The sequence below is a fragment of the Tyto alba genome, unplaced genomic scaffold, assembly GCF_018691265.1.
Source record: "Tyto alba isolate M040663 unplaced genomic scaffold, T.alba_DEE_v4.0 Super-Scaffold_9, whole genome shotgun sequence".
NCBI lineage: Eukaryota > Metazoa > Chordata > Aves > Strigiformes > Tytonidae > Tyto > Tyto alba.
The window spans coordinates 5,085,528-5,101,220 of NW_024881330.1; the positions used below are offsets into that span (position 1 = coordinate 5,085,528).

General features: G+C 35.4%; 1 protein-coding gene across 22 annotated transcripts in view; it reads left to right on the forward strand.

Moving 5' to 3' along the window:
* Positions 1-15,693, forward strand: part of PTK2 (protein tyrosine kinase 2) — a 222,910-nt gene that overhangs the window by 132,862 nt on the left and 74,355 nt on the right. For all 22 annotated transcript variants that reach the window (XM_042786022.1, XM_042786023.1, XM_042786004.1 and 19 more), the window contains 6 exons: positions 1,512-1,574; positions 6,005-6,059; positions 10,301-10,441; positions 11,170-11,247; positions 12,358-12,465; positions 13,728-13,845. In XM_042786022.1, the coding sequence (XP_042641956.1) occupies positions 1,512-1,574; positions 6,005-6,059; positions 10,301-10,441; positions 11,170-11,247; positions 12,358-12,465; positions 13,728-13,845 (563 nt within the window). The remainder of the gene's footprint in view (positions 1-1,511; positions 1,575-6,004; positions 6,060-10,300; positions 10,442-11,169; positions 11,248-12,357; positions 12,466-13,727; positions 13,846-15,693) is intronic.

Here is a 15,693-nt window from a genome sequence, read left to right on the forward strand (position 1 = left end):
TCATCATTTTTCTGACAGCATATATACATTAATTTTGAAACTGCTTATATTTCATCGATTTCTGACCAGTATGGTTGAATAAAACATCCTAAGACTTTTTTGCTACAAATTAATTTGAAGAAAAATGGAATAGACTGTATTGTAAACAATTTCAAATTATTTTAAAATTAACATTAATTTTAATATTTTAATTAAGTACATCTTGATACTGCCTTATGGATTAATTCTTCATCTGAATAATTCAAAGGCCCGTAGAATACAGTAAAGTATACTTCAAAAAAATGCATCTGTGGTGTTACTTATCAAATACTCTTGTCACTGTGCATATACAAATCCTAAAGAATGTAATCAAAGATAAATGCTGCTACCTTTTCTCTCTGTGTTTGCTTAATTTTTAATGTACAATTTTCAAATGATTAAGCCTTAAGGATTCTTCGGGTGTTTTTGGTGTTCTTGTCAACTGTACAGACAGCTGGAAAATAAAGATAAATTTATCAGATTAAGAGATCCTTGAGAGAGTTCCCAGCACAGCTTTTGAAATGCATGTTTTGATTTTTGCTAATTTATGGAGAATTTCCAGCCTGAAACATTTGCTTTAGTTATGCTGTTGTCTCACACAGGGATCTTAGGGAAGAAGTAAAATGATAAGAAATTAGTTGCAAATGTAAACTTGTTAACAGAGAATAAAAGTATCCTTTGAACAGTATTTTCCAAAATTAAATAAAATTAAGGCTCATGAAATTTGTAGGTATCGTAGGGGAATCTGGTATCTTTGCTCTAAGTTTTGCTGGTAGCCCCAGAGAAAACAAAAATTCTTTGTGTAATTGCACACTCTGTACGCGCTTACAAAATGATTGGTGCCTTATTTCAAAACATGTAATATATAATAATTCATGATTATTTTGTCAGCCAAGTCCTGCTTTCCATGGTTCTCATGCTGTGGCTCTTCAGGGCAGTTTCATGAGATAGTTCTAGTAGGTGGCTACTAAGACCATCTTACCACAAGCATTACTGGTCCACTTTCTTAGTGAAAACAATGATCCCAGCTGTCTCCCCACAACAGCTACTCTTTATTTATTTGTGTTTCTATGTGAACATGTCTGGATTGAAACTGTTACTTTTCATCACTCCCTGCCTCCTCTGGTTCTCCCTGTTTCCATGCACAGACACAAGCGCTGTTATAAGGGCAGGAGATACTGTGGGAGATAGAAAGGACCTGCTGAAGGGCAGTTTAGATCACTTCTTTTGGTAGCAGGGTAGTTAAGACGGTTTAAAGTGGTTCTGAAACTGCAGTACTGCTGTAGTCCTATGCAACGTTCCACACGTGAAATTATTTTGCAAAATAAAAATCTGATCTGTTGAGGTAGGAGAGTAATGTACTAAGATTTGTATTTTAATTCACTCTGCCAATGTGTTCTAATGGTGTCTGAAAGATTTGACTACATTGATGTTGTAGTTTTAGGCTGGATCATCCAATAATTGTCGCTTTCACATTTTTTTCCTGACTTCAGGAGATCCTACGGAGAGATGAGAGGCAATGCATTAGAAAAGAAGTCCAACTATGAAGTGTTAGAGTAAGTATTGCGTTCTAGCTTGAGGTTTGAACTGTTTCTTAATCAGGAACCTTCAGATCAATAACAGAACATTTCTGTTGTAAGTATTTTAATCCATAAAGTTTGTTGAGATATTTGGGTGCTTTAATATAAGAAAAGGATGATGAAATCTACCAGGGTATAGAAATATGTTGAGCACCTTTAACTCATATCCAGGGAAACAGAGTTGGAGTTGTTTAAACTTGTTCAGGAGGCTTATTATGATTTTTTGAAATTTTGCTAATGTTTATGGGTTATTCAAGTCTAGTTCTAAGGTGATTTTGTTTCTAAATGTTTTTCTCTGCGTAGTTGCATTCTTCAGTTGTGACTCATCTGTGGTAAAGTTTGAGCTACTTGAAAATGTTTGTGGTATTGTTTTTTCTTGTTTGCTCAGTGTGTGATTCCCTGAATTGTGACCTTGCAATTAGCAAGTTTATTAACGTATTGCAAATTTTAGGAAGACCAAGGAGTGTCCTTATACTGAAAGTATTTTGGTTACTTAATCATGTTGTACAGTAGATAGCTTCAGTCTAAACAGTTCAAAGTCCTTTAGAAACTTCAGGGTTTGAAAACTGATTGTATTAATTTAGTGGAATAAATTTTGTACATACATACACCAATGATCTACTCTCCAGTACTAATTATCTTTGTGAAAAGATGCTCTACAGTTTAACATAAAATTGGGATAAAAGGTTGGTGTATCAGTGAAGTCTCTATTTTTTATTTTAGTTTTAAATAAAATGTGTGCTAAGTTTTAGAGGTGTGAAATTAGAGAATTTAGAGGTGGAAGATAAGATCTTTCAACACAATGAATTCACAAGGATTTTTGAGGAAACTGATATTAATAGGTAAATATAACTTTAATTAATTGCCTGCTGATTTATATAGTGCCTGCTATTCATATAGTGCTCCTCTATCTATGCAGAATTTTTAAAGCTTTGGTTTTGTTTGAATTATGGGGTTTTTTTATAAGGACTTCAGTTTTCTGTCAGTAGCCAGTAGTAGTAATATCCTGGTTGAGGAAACACATAACAAAATGAGAAGTGACTAATAGAAATGAATGGGATGAGCAGATAGACAAGGCTAGGAGGTGATATAAAAAGCATTTGAAAATACTCTGAGTTACAGTGGTTGCAGTTTACGTATGTTCCAGTAAGAACTTAAGAAAAGTATTTTAAAGTCAGTTATTTGGCAACTCATAAGCTACAGACATTAGTAATTAGATTAAAAACTTTGGAAACAATGGGACAAAGGAAACGAGGGTCATAACACATGACAGGAAGTATTAATACTTGTAACAGGTGAGAGTTCCTGAAGGACTTCATATGGGGCTGCTTTAACAGTGGCTTATTTATTTCAGTGCATATGTCTTGCAAGCAGTAGCTGTTTTGGTAGGAAATAACTTAAATGCTGCTGTGAAAGACAAAGTGAAGCAAAACCTTGATACGCAAAATCAAACAACTTAATGGCATGCAAAATTGGAAATGTAGAATTGTGCATTTCAAGATTTTTTTTCAAGATTTTTTTTTTTAGAAGAAAACAGTGTTTTGTATGGACTTAGCTGGGAGATGAAGGCTAAAAGCACCTTAAAGTGACTATATTTAATTATAAGCTAGTAAGAGTCTACAAAAAGTGCCAGTGATTCCCAAAATGTACTTATTTGATCTTACCCACCTTAATAGCCTACAAAGGTTATCTGCACAAGTAATGTTTATTTCACAAGTGAAGCTTTTTGTTTGGTTTAGTTTGGGGTTGGGTTGGTTTTTTTTTGCTAGTTTTAGTACATCATGAGGTACTTAACCAGCTGAGTGGAATTTTTAAATGGCACTTTTTTGCATTTGGTGTGATTGCTTCTTGCTTGTCTTTGTCAGATGTCTATTTGATGTATATTCATCTTTGATCAGATTTTCATACAAGATGAAATCTGGATTGGAAATGGTAGATAGAATCAAACTGTTAAGTAGCCTTTAATAGTTGGGCCTTCATGTAATGAAAGAAGAATTTTTTCATAATAAATGTGAAGCCTGTTAGCATAGAACAGGGATAATTACAAGTACAAAAATGGGAGCTATATGAAGGAACAGCTGCAGCCACGATTTTGTAAAAGGCATGTTAAAAGTCTATTATGTTAATCTAACATTACTTTTTTGTTGTAACTTCAATTGAGATGAAAAATAAAGATATATGTTGCCTAAAGCTGCTTATCATTCTATGACAAGTGGTATCATCTATCTGTAGTTGGTATTTTATTAATCCTATTGAAGTTTATACATAAAAAAGATAAATTTACATTTAAGCCCACATGTAGGATGGAGTACATGAGGTTAAATACAAAGCAGTAGTAGAACTGTATGAACCAGGATCATGCTGCTAATTATCTCTTACTGGCAATCAGAAAACAGATGTCTGAGTTCTGAATCTGGAGGACTGAGTCGGTGTGTATCCCGAGTTGGCCATTTTACTCCCACACAGTGCAGCTGAGGAGGGAAGGAGTCTGTAGGGTTGTGTGTTTAAAACTGTTTGTATGTTCCAATTTCTAATGCTTATTCTCTTATTTATAGGTACCCATAGTTTGTTGTTGTCTATGGCATTAAACCTGTATGCTTTTTATGTTAAACTCTCCTCCAGTAAATAAATTTGCCACCTCAGTTAAGCACGGGATATGCTTTATTAACAAATTTTATTGAGAGCTGTGTTTAGTTGTACTCTGCATAAGAATGTCTCCTGAATTTGTTACATACAGATCTGTACAAAAGGTTACTCTACAGCTCTTCTTAATAACAAATCAGATTGTATAGCAATGTGCTGTAGTACTGTTAAGATGACTAATACGGGAGCGATGTAGGGTGCTTCATTTTTGAAAACGCCATTTCTCTCTCAAACGCTTAATGTTAAACTAATATATTCCTTGTCAAAATGTCTTTGCATGTTATTTAGATGGTAATAGTGTGTTAGATTTATTTAACTGGGTGGGATGATAAACCGCATATAATTTGCATTTGAGAAGAAATGCATCAAAGGAATTAACATTTATGAAAGTTTTATAATCTTTCAGCTTACTGTCATTGCACAGATGCCAGCGTTCACTGCTGCATGTAAACGTTCTGCTCTTCTTAACTGAGGATGTTTTTAGTATGTTTTGTGAAAGTCTGTACTAACTTGTCTTTAGAGAGCTTTAAAAATACCCCGTTTTATTATTTTGAGTAAGCTTTTTTTATTGACTTTAATGTTGGCTTTCTTCTTGTGCCGTTAGGTAGCATTAAATACATACTGTATATCTGAGGCTCGCTAACAGCTTTTCTTTTCAGTGCCAAATGTAAGAATTCCAGATGTATTTCTCTTTATGCTCAAAGCATACAGTCATGGAAAGCTTCAGAAGCAGATAAAGGTGTTTGTTTAAAAGAGATTGCAGTATCTTAAATTTAAAGGAAGAAAGTCAGTAACACCTTTGAGAAGCAAGTGTATAAGTCCCTATTTATGTTTTTCTTCTAATTTTTTCTTCTTATGCAGTTTTTCTGCTAATACTATAAAACTAGTTCACAGTCATGCAACAGTTTGTTATACCTGGTTGTACAATGATCATCGTCCGTGCTAATGTATCCGGCAGCTTCTCTGGCATCTTTCTTGAAGCTAATGTTTAGTTATAGTGATACATATACGTCAGACATACGGTGGGTACAGCACATCTGGGCCACAAAAATACTTAATTCTTACGGCTCTGGGTTTCAAACCGGGACTGCAACCCTATTTATAAGTGTGAAAGTGATCTTGGTGTAATTCAGTTTGCAAAATCTGAGCTCATGGACAGAATTAGGATCCTGATATACAGATGCAAGAAGTGAGATTACTTGCATTAAAAAGCTGGGAATTTCGACATTAGATGTTCAATATGAGGAGAAGTGACAGTAGAAATTTAAAAAACTTCAGTTATAGTGCTACAAAGAGTAAAATAGTAGTGGAACATCAGTTAACATGCTTACTGAGGTGATATCATGAGAAGTCCTTTCCTTTATGTTGTATCTGCTACTCAATTCTAATAGATGTTTATTAGAATTTGCCATTTTCATGTTGTTCCCTTCTCAACTGACTACATGCCGTAAGAACATTTTTTCGATATTCTTTAAATTATTAAAACATGTACAAAGAAAAGTTTTATTTTGAAAACTTATCTGTGCTCAAGCCAGCATTTCTAATAATACGCTTTCTACACCAAGTACCTGTTGTTTGTGTTAACAAACTGGTTTTGTTACTCTGAGGTTGTCAAGGACCTTACTATGAAAATCATTTACTATGTTGCATGCGCTAGTTAAAAAACTAAACAAAACAAAAAACTCAAAACACCACCCTGAAAAAGAACAATATAATATTGCACAATGTTTTCTATATTAACACTGTGTTTGGTTTTGTTTCAGGAAAGATGTTGGATTAAGACGTTTTTTTCCGAAGAGTTTACTAGATTCGGTGAAGGTAAATATAGTTCCAGTCAATTGTATATTACTTAAAAAAATAAGTGTCAGAAATCTGAAAATTACTTTATAATTTTCACTGTATGGTCATAAGGGAATTGCCATGCAGTTCCACTAGCAGAACTATGATGGCCTTGAGGAGCTACTGTGAGAGAGGGACACTTCCAACTCTCAAACCTTGTGGGCAAAAGTTCAAAACGAGTCTTCAGACCCTCTGGCATCAAATAACTTTTTTTTTTAATTATTATTTGTTCCACCTAAAAGAGAAGTGACATGTTTGGAGAAAGAGGAAAGGGACATATAAGAAAACAGCATGTTTTCAGTGGCAACTCAGTAAACCATATTCTGCCTTCCTTGCTCAGGACTGTATCCGACTCATTCAAGGAAGTTTTCCAGTAATTTTCACTTACGTTGATCCTAGTTAAAACTATAAATACTGCTTGAATCTCCCTTCCATTGCAGTCCATATGTTCCCAGAGTAAAAATGCAAATTTTTCTCGACATTTTCTGAAAATGGGGGTTAAAAATGCTCACCAGGTATTTTTACATTATAGCCATCTTGATATGAATGTCGTGGTAAAATATCTCTTACTATTCATACATGAAAGTATAAATCATATATTGATATTTTAGAGCTGGTTTTGGTAAATAGTGATGGTTTCATAGAAATAATAGAATTCTGTTTCAGATTTAGAAAGTTTCTATGTTATGATTGAAATGGATAAACAGAAAAGTTCTGTCGTGAAGGGGTTTTGTTTCACAAGACCTTTGAAAATGAGAAGCTAATGAAGTCAAGTGGATTTAAGTAATCCCTCTGAATTTTGATTTAAGCAGTTATCTCAAACTGTATTCTCTGCTACAGAGGGAAATTGTGGTGAAAAGCTCCAGACATAAAAGAATGAATAGCTGTCCTTAAAAATATTAAGGAGCCAGAAAACTGACCAACAAAGAAAACTGCTGTTTAGAAATCATGAAATGGATAGCAGAAAGAAATAGCAAGAGTTACCAGGTGAAGCTGAGTAGACCCTTGTGAAGATATGAAAAAAATGTTGGACATAGGAAGAGGGAAAAAGAAGGGAAGGAAAAACTGGTCTGCTTTTTAATGAAAATTAACTAGGATTGGTTCAAATGATTAAATAACTCTCACTCTTTATGAAGACTAGTGATTTTGAACTGGCCAGCAAAGGAGGGCTGCTGATGGCCATGAAATAGAAAATTATTTCTCTCTATTAGTAAGGTAAAGCTCAGAGTGTAGTGCAGTGTTAGTCAAATTTGTTGATGTTAAAAGTTTAAGAGATTCCAGTTATATAGAGGATATCATTCTATACATAGGATGACCAAAAGGCTGGAAAAATGAAAATCAAAATATTTAACAGTACAAAGTAAGAGGTGATATACAGCGGTATAAAAAGAGGAAGTTCAGCTTTATTTGGAGAGCTCATTAAATAAAGAAAAAAGGAAAAGGAGTTTAAATGCATCTATATATTAGCAGATCACAGAGCGTCTGTAAGACATAACATTGCACAAGAAAGCACACCTGCTGTTCCAGGAGGTGTGTAGGGTCTTGAGGATGAAACATTAAAGTCATTAGACAATACACGATATCTCATATATGCTGCAAATAGTTCCATGTTCAAGAAAGAATAAGTCAGCCTAATTCAAGTACAGAGGAAAAGTTACTGAGGCAACGGGCCTTCCATTTTCATTATTTCACTAGAGAATAAGAAACCTTCCTGCATTTAAATTAGTAAATTAGTAAATGGTTCCTCTTACATAACTGCTAAGCCATGCTCTCCATATGTAGGTATAACAAGTGTGCAAACACCATGGGGGGAAAAAATCTACTTACACTAAACCAACAGTTGGGGGGTGAGGAGAATGTGTGGAAACGGATGTAAGTGTAATTGTGTTTAGTTTGCAAATTAAGAGTCTTCACTGTCACTCTAGAGTATGCCTTGAGCAAAAGTGGAGGAAAAAAAATTGTTCTTAGGAAATATTTTAAGAGTAAATTTTCAGTGCATTTCCCTGAAGTTGCCATTTGCAGATATTTCTCATAAATGGCTGTCCTGTTATGGAAGAGATGTGGTTTTGTATGTTCACACTTTATTAATGATCTCAATGTTAAAGTGAAAAGTAAGTCTTTATGGACTTTAAAGAGTCAAATAACACATGGCATTATGCATGTAAGTCAAGATGATGCTGAAACAGGCCAGGAGAACAAACAGTGGGCAGAATAAAGTATCATTCAACAACTGAGTGGCTGAATTACTTTCAATTTGACAACCTGAGCTAGCAGATTATTTTCCTTTTATAGTGTCTTGCTCCTGGTATTTGCCAGGTGCTCAGTTCAGGCTGAGGCCTTCAGTTCCCTTAACCTCGGTTTTCTCTGTAAAAAGGAAGATAACAGAAAGGTCCAGTTTAGTATGTCTGAGTCCTAACAAAGTCTGAGGCAGTTCTGGGCGCAGTACGGAGGTCTCCTGACTGCCAGATGCTTTCTTTATCCTACCCAAGTATCTGCAGCCTGTTAAGAGTAATGATCTAGCTGGTAGTTGGTAAAAGGTTCTGCTAAAGTGATGCAGTAATTTGAAATTCCAACAAAATGGCAGATTTCTTTGTTGACTTTATAACATAAAGTTTATGTGCCGAGCTGAGGGGTTTTTTTGGCCCATATACACGTCGTTGCAAAACTGATCATGTTTTTGTGTGTGAATATGCAGCACTGGGATCACTGCTACTAGGGTAACTCTTTTCCGAACAGTCCTTTTAAAAAATTCTGGCTATTTAGAGTTTTGAATGTTCTTTAAAGGCTTACTAAAATCGAATGCCTAATCTGACTGGAAGTGCTAATGACACAAAGAAGTTTATATTTGTGTAGTACCTGGAGCTGTTACAGGCAGCGTCAAAGAATAAAGGGACTTAATGCTGTTACAACAGGATGTTTAGATACGTTTTTGTAGAGGAATGATGGTAATTCCTGTCTTAACCTTGTCATATTGCAAAAACAAGCATGGTTTTGCCTTCTATTGTTGTTGATAGTTGGAAGATATATTAGGACTGGGTATTACTAAGGTTTTTTAAATCCATGCAGTCACTTCAGACACAGGTCGAGCTTTGGCAAAGGGAAAAACAATAAATGTGTGTGTGGTTTTGACATTTTGGCACTATATGATGTAAACAGGGATGAAAATACAGTGAGTTGCAAGGCTCTACACTCCTTACAGATCATGCCTCTTTTTAGGACAGATGAGTAGAAGGTATTTCAGTTTTGTCTAAATGATTTTTAGTGTTTAGAAACAGATACTTTTATTCAGGATTCTTGATCGCTTGTTCAGTTTGGGGCCAAGTTAAAGAGGTTGCTTCTCAGATTCTGTTTTTATTATGATATGGGTGACTGCCTTATCAGGCAGGGATTATACATTATATACAGGCAGATACTTCAATTTGCATCAGTCTTATTTTAGTTATCTTTTTTTTTTTTTTTTTTTTTATATGCAGATGTTTGAAAGCCTGCTTCTATCCTCTACGTGCTTTATTTTTCAGGATATGTAATTAGGTGTTTTACTCTGTCCCACTGTCCCAGATGCTGGGAGGATGATTTGTGCTGCTCTTTCTAAGTAGTTATTTCTGCCCTAAAAACAGTTTAAAAAATGATATGCAATATATTTAAAATAGTTTAATTTAAATGTTTGTTTTACTTATTACATTTTTTTTAATTTACTATTTAAATGTTATCTTTTTATATGGAAGTTATTTTGAGTATTATCGGACTTTAAGAATCCACTCTATTATGGATAGTCTAGGATACTGTGTACAGTACCCAAGATACAGCTACACCTGGGTTGTTACTACCCGATATTGGAATGGTGATTTAAGTTTAAAATCTTGTATGAAGCTGTAGGTTGCTCTATTTCTGTCTTGGTTACACGGTTAAGAAGTTGGGAGAAAGGAGGAATCTAAAAAAAATACTTCCTGCAAAAGTTAACATGTTGCTTTCATTATAATCTGTAAAAAACATTATAAGTTAGATAGTCCCTCTACGATGTATAGCAGAAATAATTTTGTTCCCAAGCAGAGGTTAGAAGGCAGAACTGTAACTTATATTTTTGAAGCATTTTTTTTTTCTTCAGGATTGTCTGAATTTCATTGATAAACTATTAGTGGTACTAAGTGACTGAAACACTTAAAATACACCATCATTAACTAGATTTAAAATAATTGATTTTTAAACATTTTAATATACAGGCCAAAACACTACGAAAATTAATCCAACAAACATTTCGACAGTTTGCCAACCTCAATAGAGAAGAAAGTATTTTGAAATTCTTTGAGATCCTCTCTCCAGTGTACAGATTTGACAAGGAATGCTTCAAGTGTGCTCTTGGTGTAAGTAGAGGAGGAATGTGACGGTCACCAGAATATGTACTGTAGTTATGAGTGTAATTGGTTTTGCTTAGTTCTGCAACTGATTGCTTGCTTAGTTCCTGTTTTGATGTAGAGATGAGTCCTTGGATTTCAGTAGCAACAAAATAGATTTACTGATTTTATTTAGAACATTCTCAGTTGACTGTTAAAAAAGCACCATTCATTAGTAGGGTAAGACTTGTATGTTATGACATTTTTATTGGTGCTTTGTTTGTGAAAGTCAAGCAATTTTCAACCTGGTTTCCTGAGGGAATGAGACTTCTCAGTTTCTTTTGTTTGTAAATTTTGCTCTAATGCCTTTTTAAATGTACCAATTTCAAACATATTTTGAGAAAGGGCATTAAGTCTGCAAGCTTTGTGAAAATAAACACTTAGGTAGAAATTAGAACACAAACATCAATGTCCATGAGAAGAGAGGAGGAAATACGTAGTTTTTATGTAGACCTAAGATAAAACACATGAAAATGCATTTTATTATAAGTAGCGTGGGTCCCCAGGAAACCAGACATGAAGACTTTTGCTACTTACAGAATTACTTGCTTTTAATATATTTTAAATTGTTTGAAGAGTTTAAAAGTTTCTAGAGATGAATTACTAAAAACTGTAATTATAACATTGGGGGATAGTGTTCCATAGCAAGGTCTTCTCTTACTATTGAAATTTACTGTCTTTCTCCTTCTATTCTGAAGTCAAGCTGGATTATTTCAGTGGAATTGGCAATTGGCCCAGAAGAAGGAATCAGTTACCTTACAGACAAGGGTGCAAATGTAAGTCTACTTCTGTTTTCTCAGTTACTGTCTTAATAGCCATGACCTGTTGTGAACTGAACTTCACACAAAGGGCAATGACAAGTCTGATCTTTGAGTTAAACAGAGAAGAGCTGAGAAATCCATCATACACAGCTGTTATTCAGATACTAACTCATGATTTGGGATCATCAGAGAAAATGCAGTTGGGTTAAGTAGAGAGACAGTGTCGGCCTTAGCACTGAATTTGTTGACTTTTGTACCCAGTGAAGTGCTCACTTGTGGAATTCGAAGCATTAATGGTGGCTTTTTAACAATGAAATGTGCAAATTATTCTAAATTATTCTCCCTGTACTTAGGGGGAACCTGTAAATTAAGAGCTCATTTAATCAGTTAATGGTTAGCATATGTACAGTCATTGCTGCCTTGCCTGCTTCACTTCATACCCTTAATAGCCTTTTCATTACTTGATATTGTCTGTGTTGCAGTATTTCCTGTGCAACTCTGTGCTGCAGGGAAGTTATGTTCAGACAGGTTTTTCTAGCTAAATGTGCTGGATCTTCACAATCATGACTTAAGTTGAGCCCATGTCCAACGTCTGTTGAAATTAATTCAAAGGTGGTGAAAAGGTTTGGAGATAGAAATACACAGCCAGCTAAGAACATACCTTTTACAGCAGTCTGGAGGTATATTAAGTACACTGTGAGTGCAGGTTCCGTGTGGTTAACCTGTTGAGTTTTCTGTCTTGACTTTCTAGGGGTTGTTTCCACAATGTACTTCAGCATGGGCCTGAAGTTACTCAACAGTGACCTCTGTAGGCAAAGTTGATGCTTGATTTCATTTTGCAAATACTGTGGCTAATTCTATATGTTGTTAGCCAAAGCCTAAGAAAACTGTGGAAAGAAACAAAGGAACGGATTTTGTTGAGTGGGTTGGGTTGGAAGGGACCTTAAAGGTCATGTAGTTCCAACCTCCCTGCCTTGGACAGGGACACCTTCCACTAGGTCAGGTTTCTGCAAGTATAATTTGAAGATCAAAGTCTACATGTGCTTTTGCAACATCAGGAATAAAGGCAAAGTGGTTTGCTGTAATTTTGACATTTTCCCTAATTTTTCTGTTGCCTATCTGCAGCCAACTCATCTAGCAGACTTCAACCAAGTGCAAACTATTCAGTACTCAAACAGTGAAGACAAGGACAGAAAAGGGATGTTGCAACTCAAGATAGCAGGTGCACCTGAGGTATGATATTGACAGTTGTGATAAACTTACTAGCTTTGGTTTTCCTGGGAATGGGTGTAGATTAGTATACTCTTAATAAAATATTATATATATTGTACTTTTTTTCTGGTCTGTAACTTCATTCTGGATTTTTCTAATGTCAGCGTAATTATGATACACTAAATATATACTTCACTTTTGTACATTCACATTTAAGCTGGACACTGACTATCTGTGCAGGTGTACAAAGACTTCAGTTACTGTTAAACTCCCTTACTCCTCCTGTAGTTACAGCCAGTGCATTATATTTGAACATTTTGCATTCAAGGCATTCTGCAGGTGATTGATTTTTTCTTGTTCTTTAAGGGAAAAGGGAGGTTGAGTGTGAGCAGTCATCATTATACTAGCCAGATATTTTTCTTTTTAAAGTAGACTTAGAGCTCACTGCATGTTTTAGGTTTTGCATCAGGTGCTTGTAGACTTTGATATTTGTAGAATAAAGTTAATTTAAAAATACTGGCCTTTAAGTGCAACTTAATAGTAGCCTGCGTGTGTATATGGTGCTATGTCCTAAAGAGGAAACTGAGTAATTTCACTTTCATGAAAAGGGGAAATACGAAAGATGGAAAATTTGTTCTGTCGTATTACATGGAAGCAGAACTGTAAGTGAAATCAAATCTTTTTCTTGGTCCAGTGCACTGGAAAACAGTCACTGTGGTAAGAGGAGCATTGAGGGCAAGTTGGCAGATCTGTGCAGAGGATGATGAATGTTGACAGTATTAAAATTAATAGCTTGTCTGTATATGTCTCATCTCTTTTTCCACTGTCCCTCTTTCATTTTTATCTTTCTTGAAATTAGAAAGGTTACTTTTTTAGGGCAAAGAATAAATTGCTGCAAAAGGGTAAAAAAAAGATACCATTCATAAGAGCTTTAAAGAATAAGCAGCAGCTCCAGAATTGTCATAATTATAACCATAAGAGTCATAGTAGTTGTAATGAACAGTGGTTGACTGAAAGTTTAGCTAGCAAGCCACTTAATAAGCCCATATTAATATTACTTTTGGGTGGAGAGTTTTATCAGCTGTGCTTTCTGAACCTTGGGTTTTAAATTTGTGACATAAAAGGTAAAGCAAGAATCTGGTAGTTCTTTGCTAACCCTCATTTTTCTGTTTACTGTTTGCAAGTGTGTGTAAAGTTCTGATGCAATGACACAGCTGTTCTACTCAGTGTTTGCAACTACAATAAAACCTCTTTGTTGGTGCCTTGTTTTTTTCCTTCTTTAGCCTCTGACAGTGACAGCACCATCCTTAACCATTGCAGAGAATATGGCTGACTTGATAGATGGATATTGCCGACTGGTGAATGGAGCTACGCAATCTTTTATTATCAGGCCACAGAAAGGTAAGGAGATGTTAATTCAGGTAGTTGCTATACTCATATCTACTGTTAGATTATTTTATACTTGAATAGAAGACATAAGGCAGCAACAAAACCCTCATTTGGAGGTCCTTATTTTTCATGGAGGAACCATGAGGTATTTTTGTAATGAGAAACACTGATAGTACATGTCACTACAGCAAAAATTACTGCTTTGCACTATTCTAAACTTCACTAGCAGAAGCAAATTGTGATTAAAAGACACTCTTAACAAGGACATGTTATCTTGAAATGCGATTTCCTAATATACAAGTGGAAATTCAGAGAGGTTGGTTAGAATGCAGTTGGATAGTGTTCTGACTAGTGATAATTTTTAAAAATTTCTGCCTTCCTCCTAGATACTCAAAACGTCTCTGTTAAAAAAGTAAAAATTTTGAGAGGAAAAAGCAGAAGTAAAACAGGTGCATTTTGTAGTGTTGATCAGGCTTTTTGTATCAACCCACAAGCTGGAAGCAGTGAGATGAGGGTGCAGGTACACCTGCAAAGTGTTTAAAGAGAGAATTTTAATTAAATTCCTTTAGAATTTTTTCTACTTTCAACCAGCTTGAATTATTGAAAAACATCCAAGCAAATCTGCTTAAGAATGGAAAGTTCTGTCTTCCTATACTAATCTTTACTCATGGAAATTCATCCAACTTCTGTGGTTTCTAAAACAGTGACTAAACTATTTCCTTCTTCCCTCTTTGTAATACAAGAAAGTAGCTGAACTATCCCAGAAGCTCTCCAATCTGAAGCTGAGTCCTGTTTTAGCCATGTTTCTGCTTTTTTGTGCCACTGGTTTTCCCAGGTCCATGTAGAGCATCCTGCCTGTGCATGGCAGAAAAAACCCCGAAACTGAAACTTGGTCATTCAGTAATGAAGAAATTTGATTGCGGGGTGTTAAGATGTTTTGACAGCATTTAGTAGTTGTTCAAATTATTCTTAAATTTGTATGTTTGTTCCATACAAAGGAAAATCTTCCATCAATACAAACTCAGCTCTTCTAGCCAACCTGGTGCACAACTCGGTGATGATGAACCGTTGGTACCAAATTTTGACACCAAAAGGATAAGCTAGCATCAGTGATAATGATAGTTTATTGTTCTAAAAATAAAATAAGCATCGCAAACCAAGATTTTAATTTCACTAGACTTAGTCTATACCTGTGGGTGATTGTCTTTTGTGCCTCTTCTTTTTTGAAAAATTATGGTTTGGGATTTGTTACAGTTCTTATTATTCATTCCTAAAACTTTCCTTCTAATACCCAGTGGAATAGCTGTTTTTCAGCCTGAGCTATAGTAGCCAAAGTTGAGCTTTTAAAACTTTTTCATATCTTAACACATTACCTGTCCCCACCTCTCAGTCTTACTGAGTTAATGGGTAGCTCTGACTTTATCCTCTGCTTTTTCCTTAGAAGTACACATGTAGAGTGTGTCTAATTCTTGCCACTTCTGCACTGGTGGTATTTCAGAAATTTGGTCCATTTAGTCTACATGGCCAGTGCTATGCTCCTCTGCTACTAGAATGGCTTTTCTTTTCTTACCTATACATAGGTGCTCTTAACTCCACAAAATACCACTGCCTGATGATTTAGAATTCTGTCATTCAAAACAGCAACCGTGGGTAGTCAGGGCCTTCATCAAGTCTTAGTTCATGCAGCGTGCAAGCTTCCAGTGCTGTGCATTGTGACATTGGTTGTGCTCCAGCCACGTGTGTTTCCATTTCTCAGCCAAACCCTGCTCTGCTGTCCTCTGCTGTTCTTGCCCAAGCAAAGGAGCAGCTGCCAGTCAAAAGCTCTACAGGATTTAGCATCTCCTCTTCTATCCTTACTTG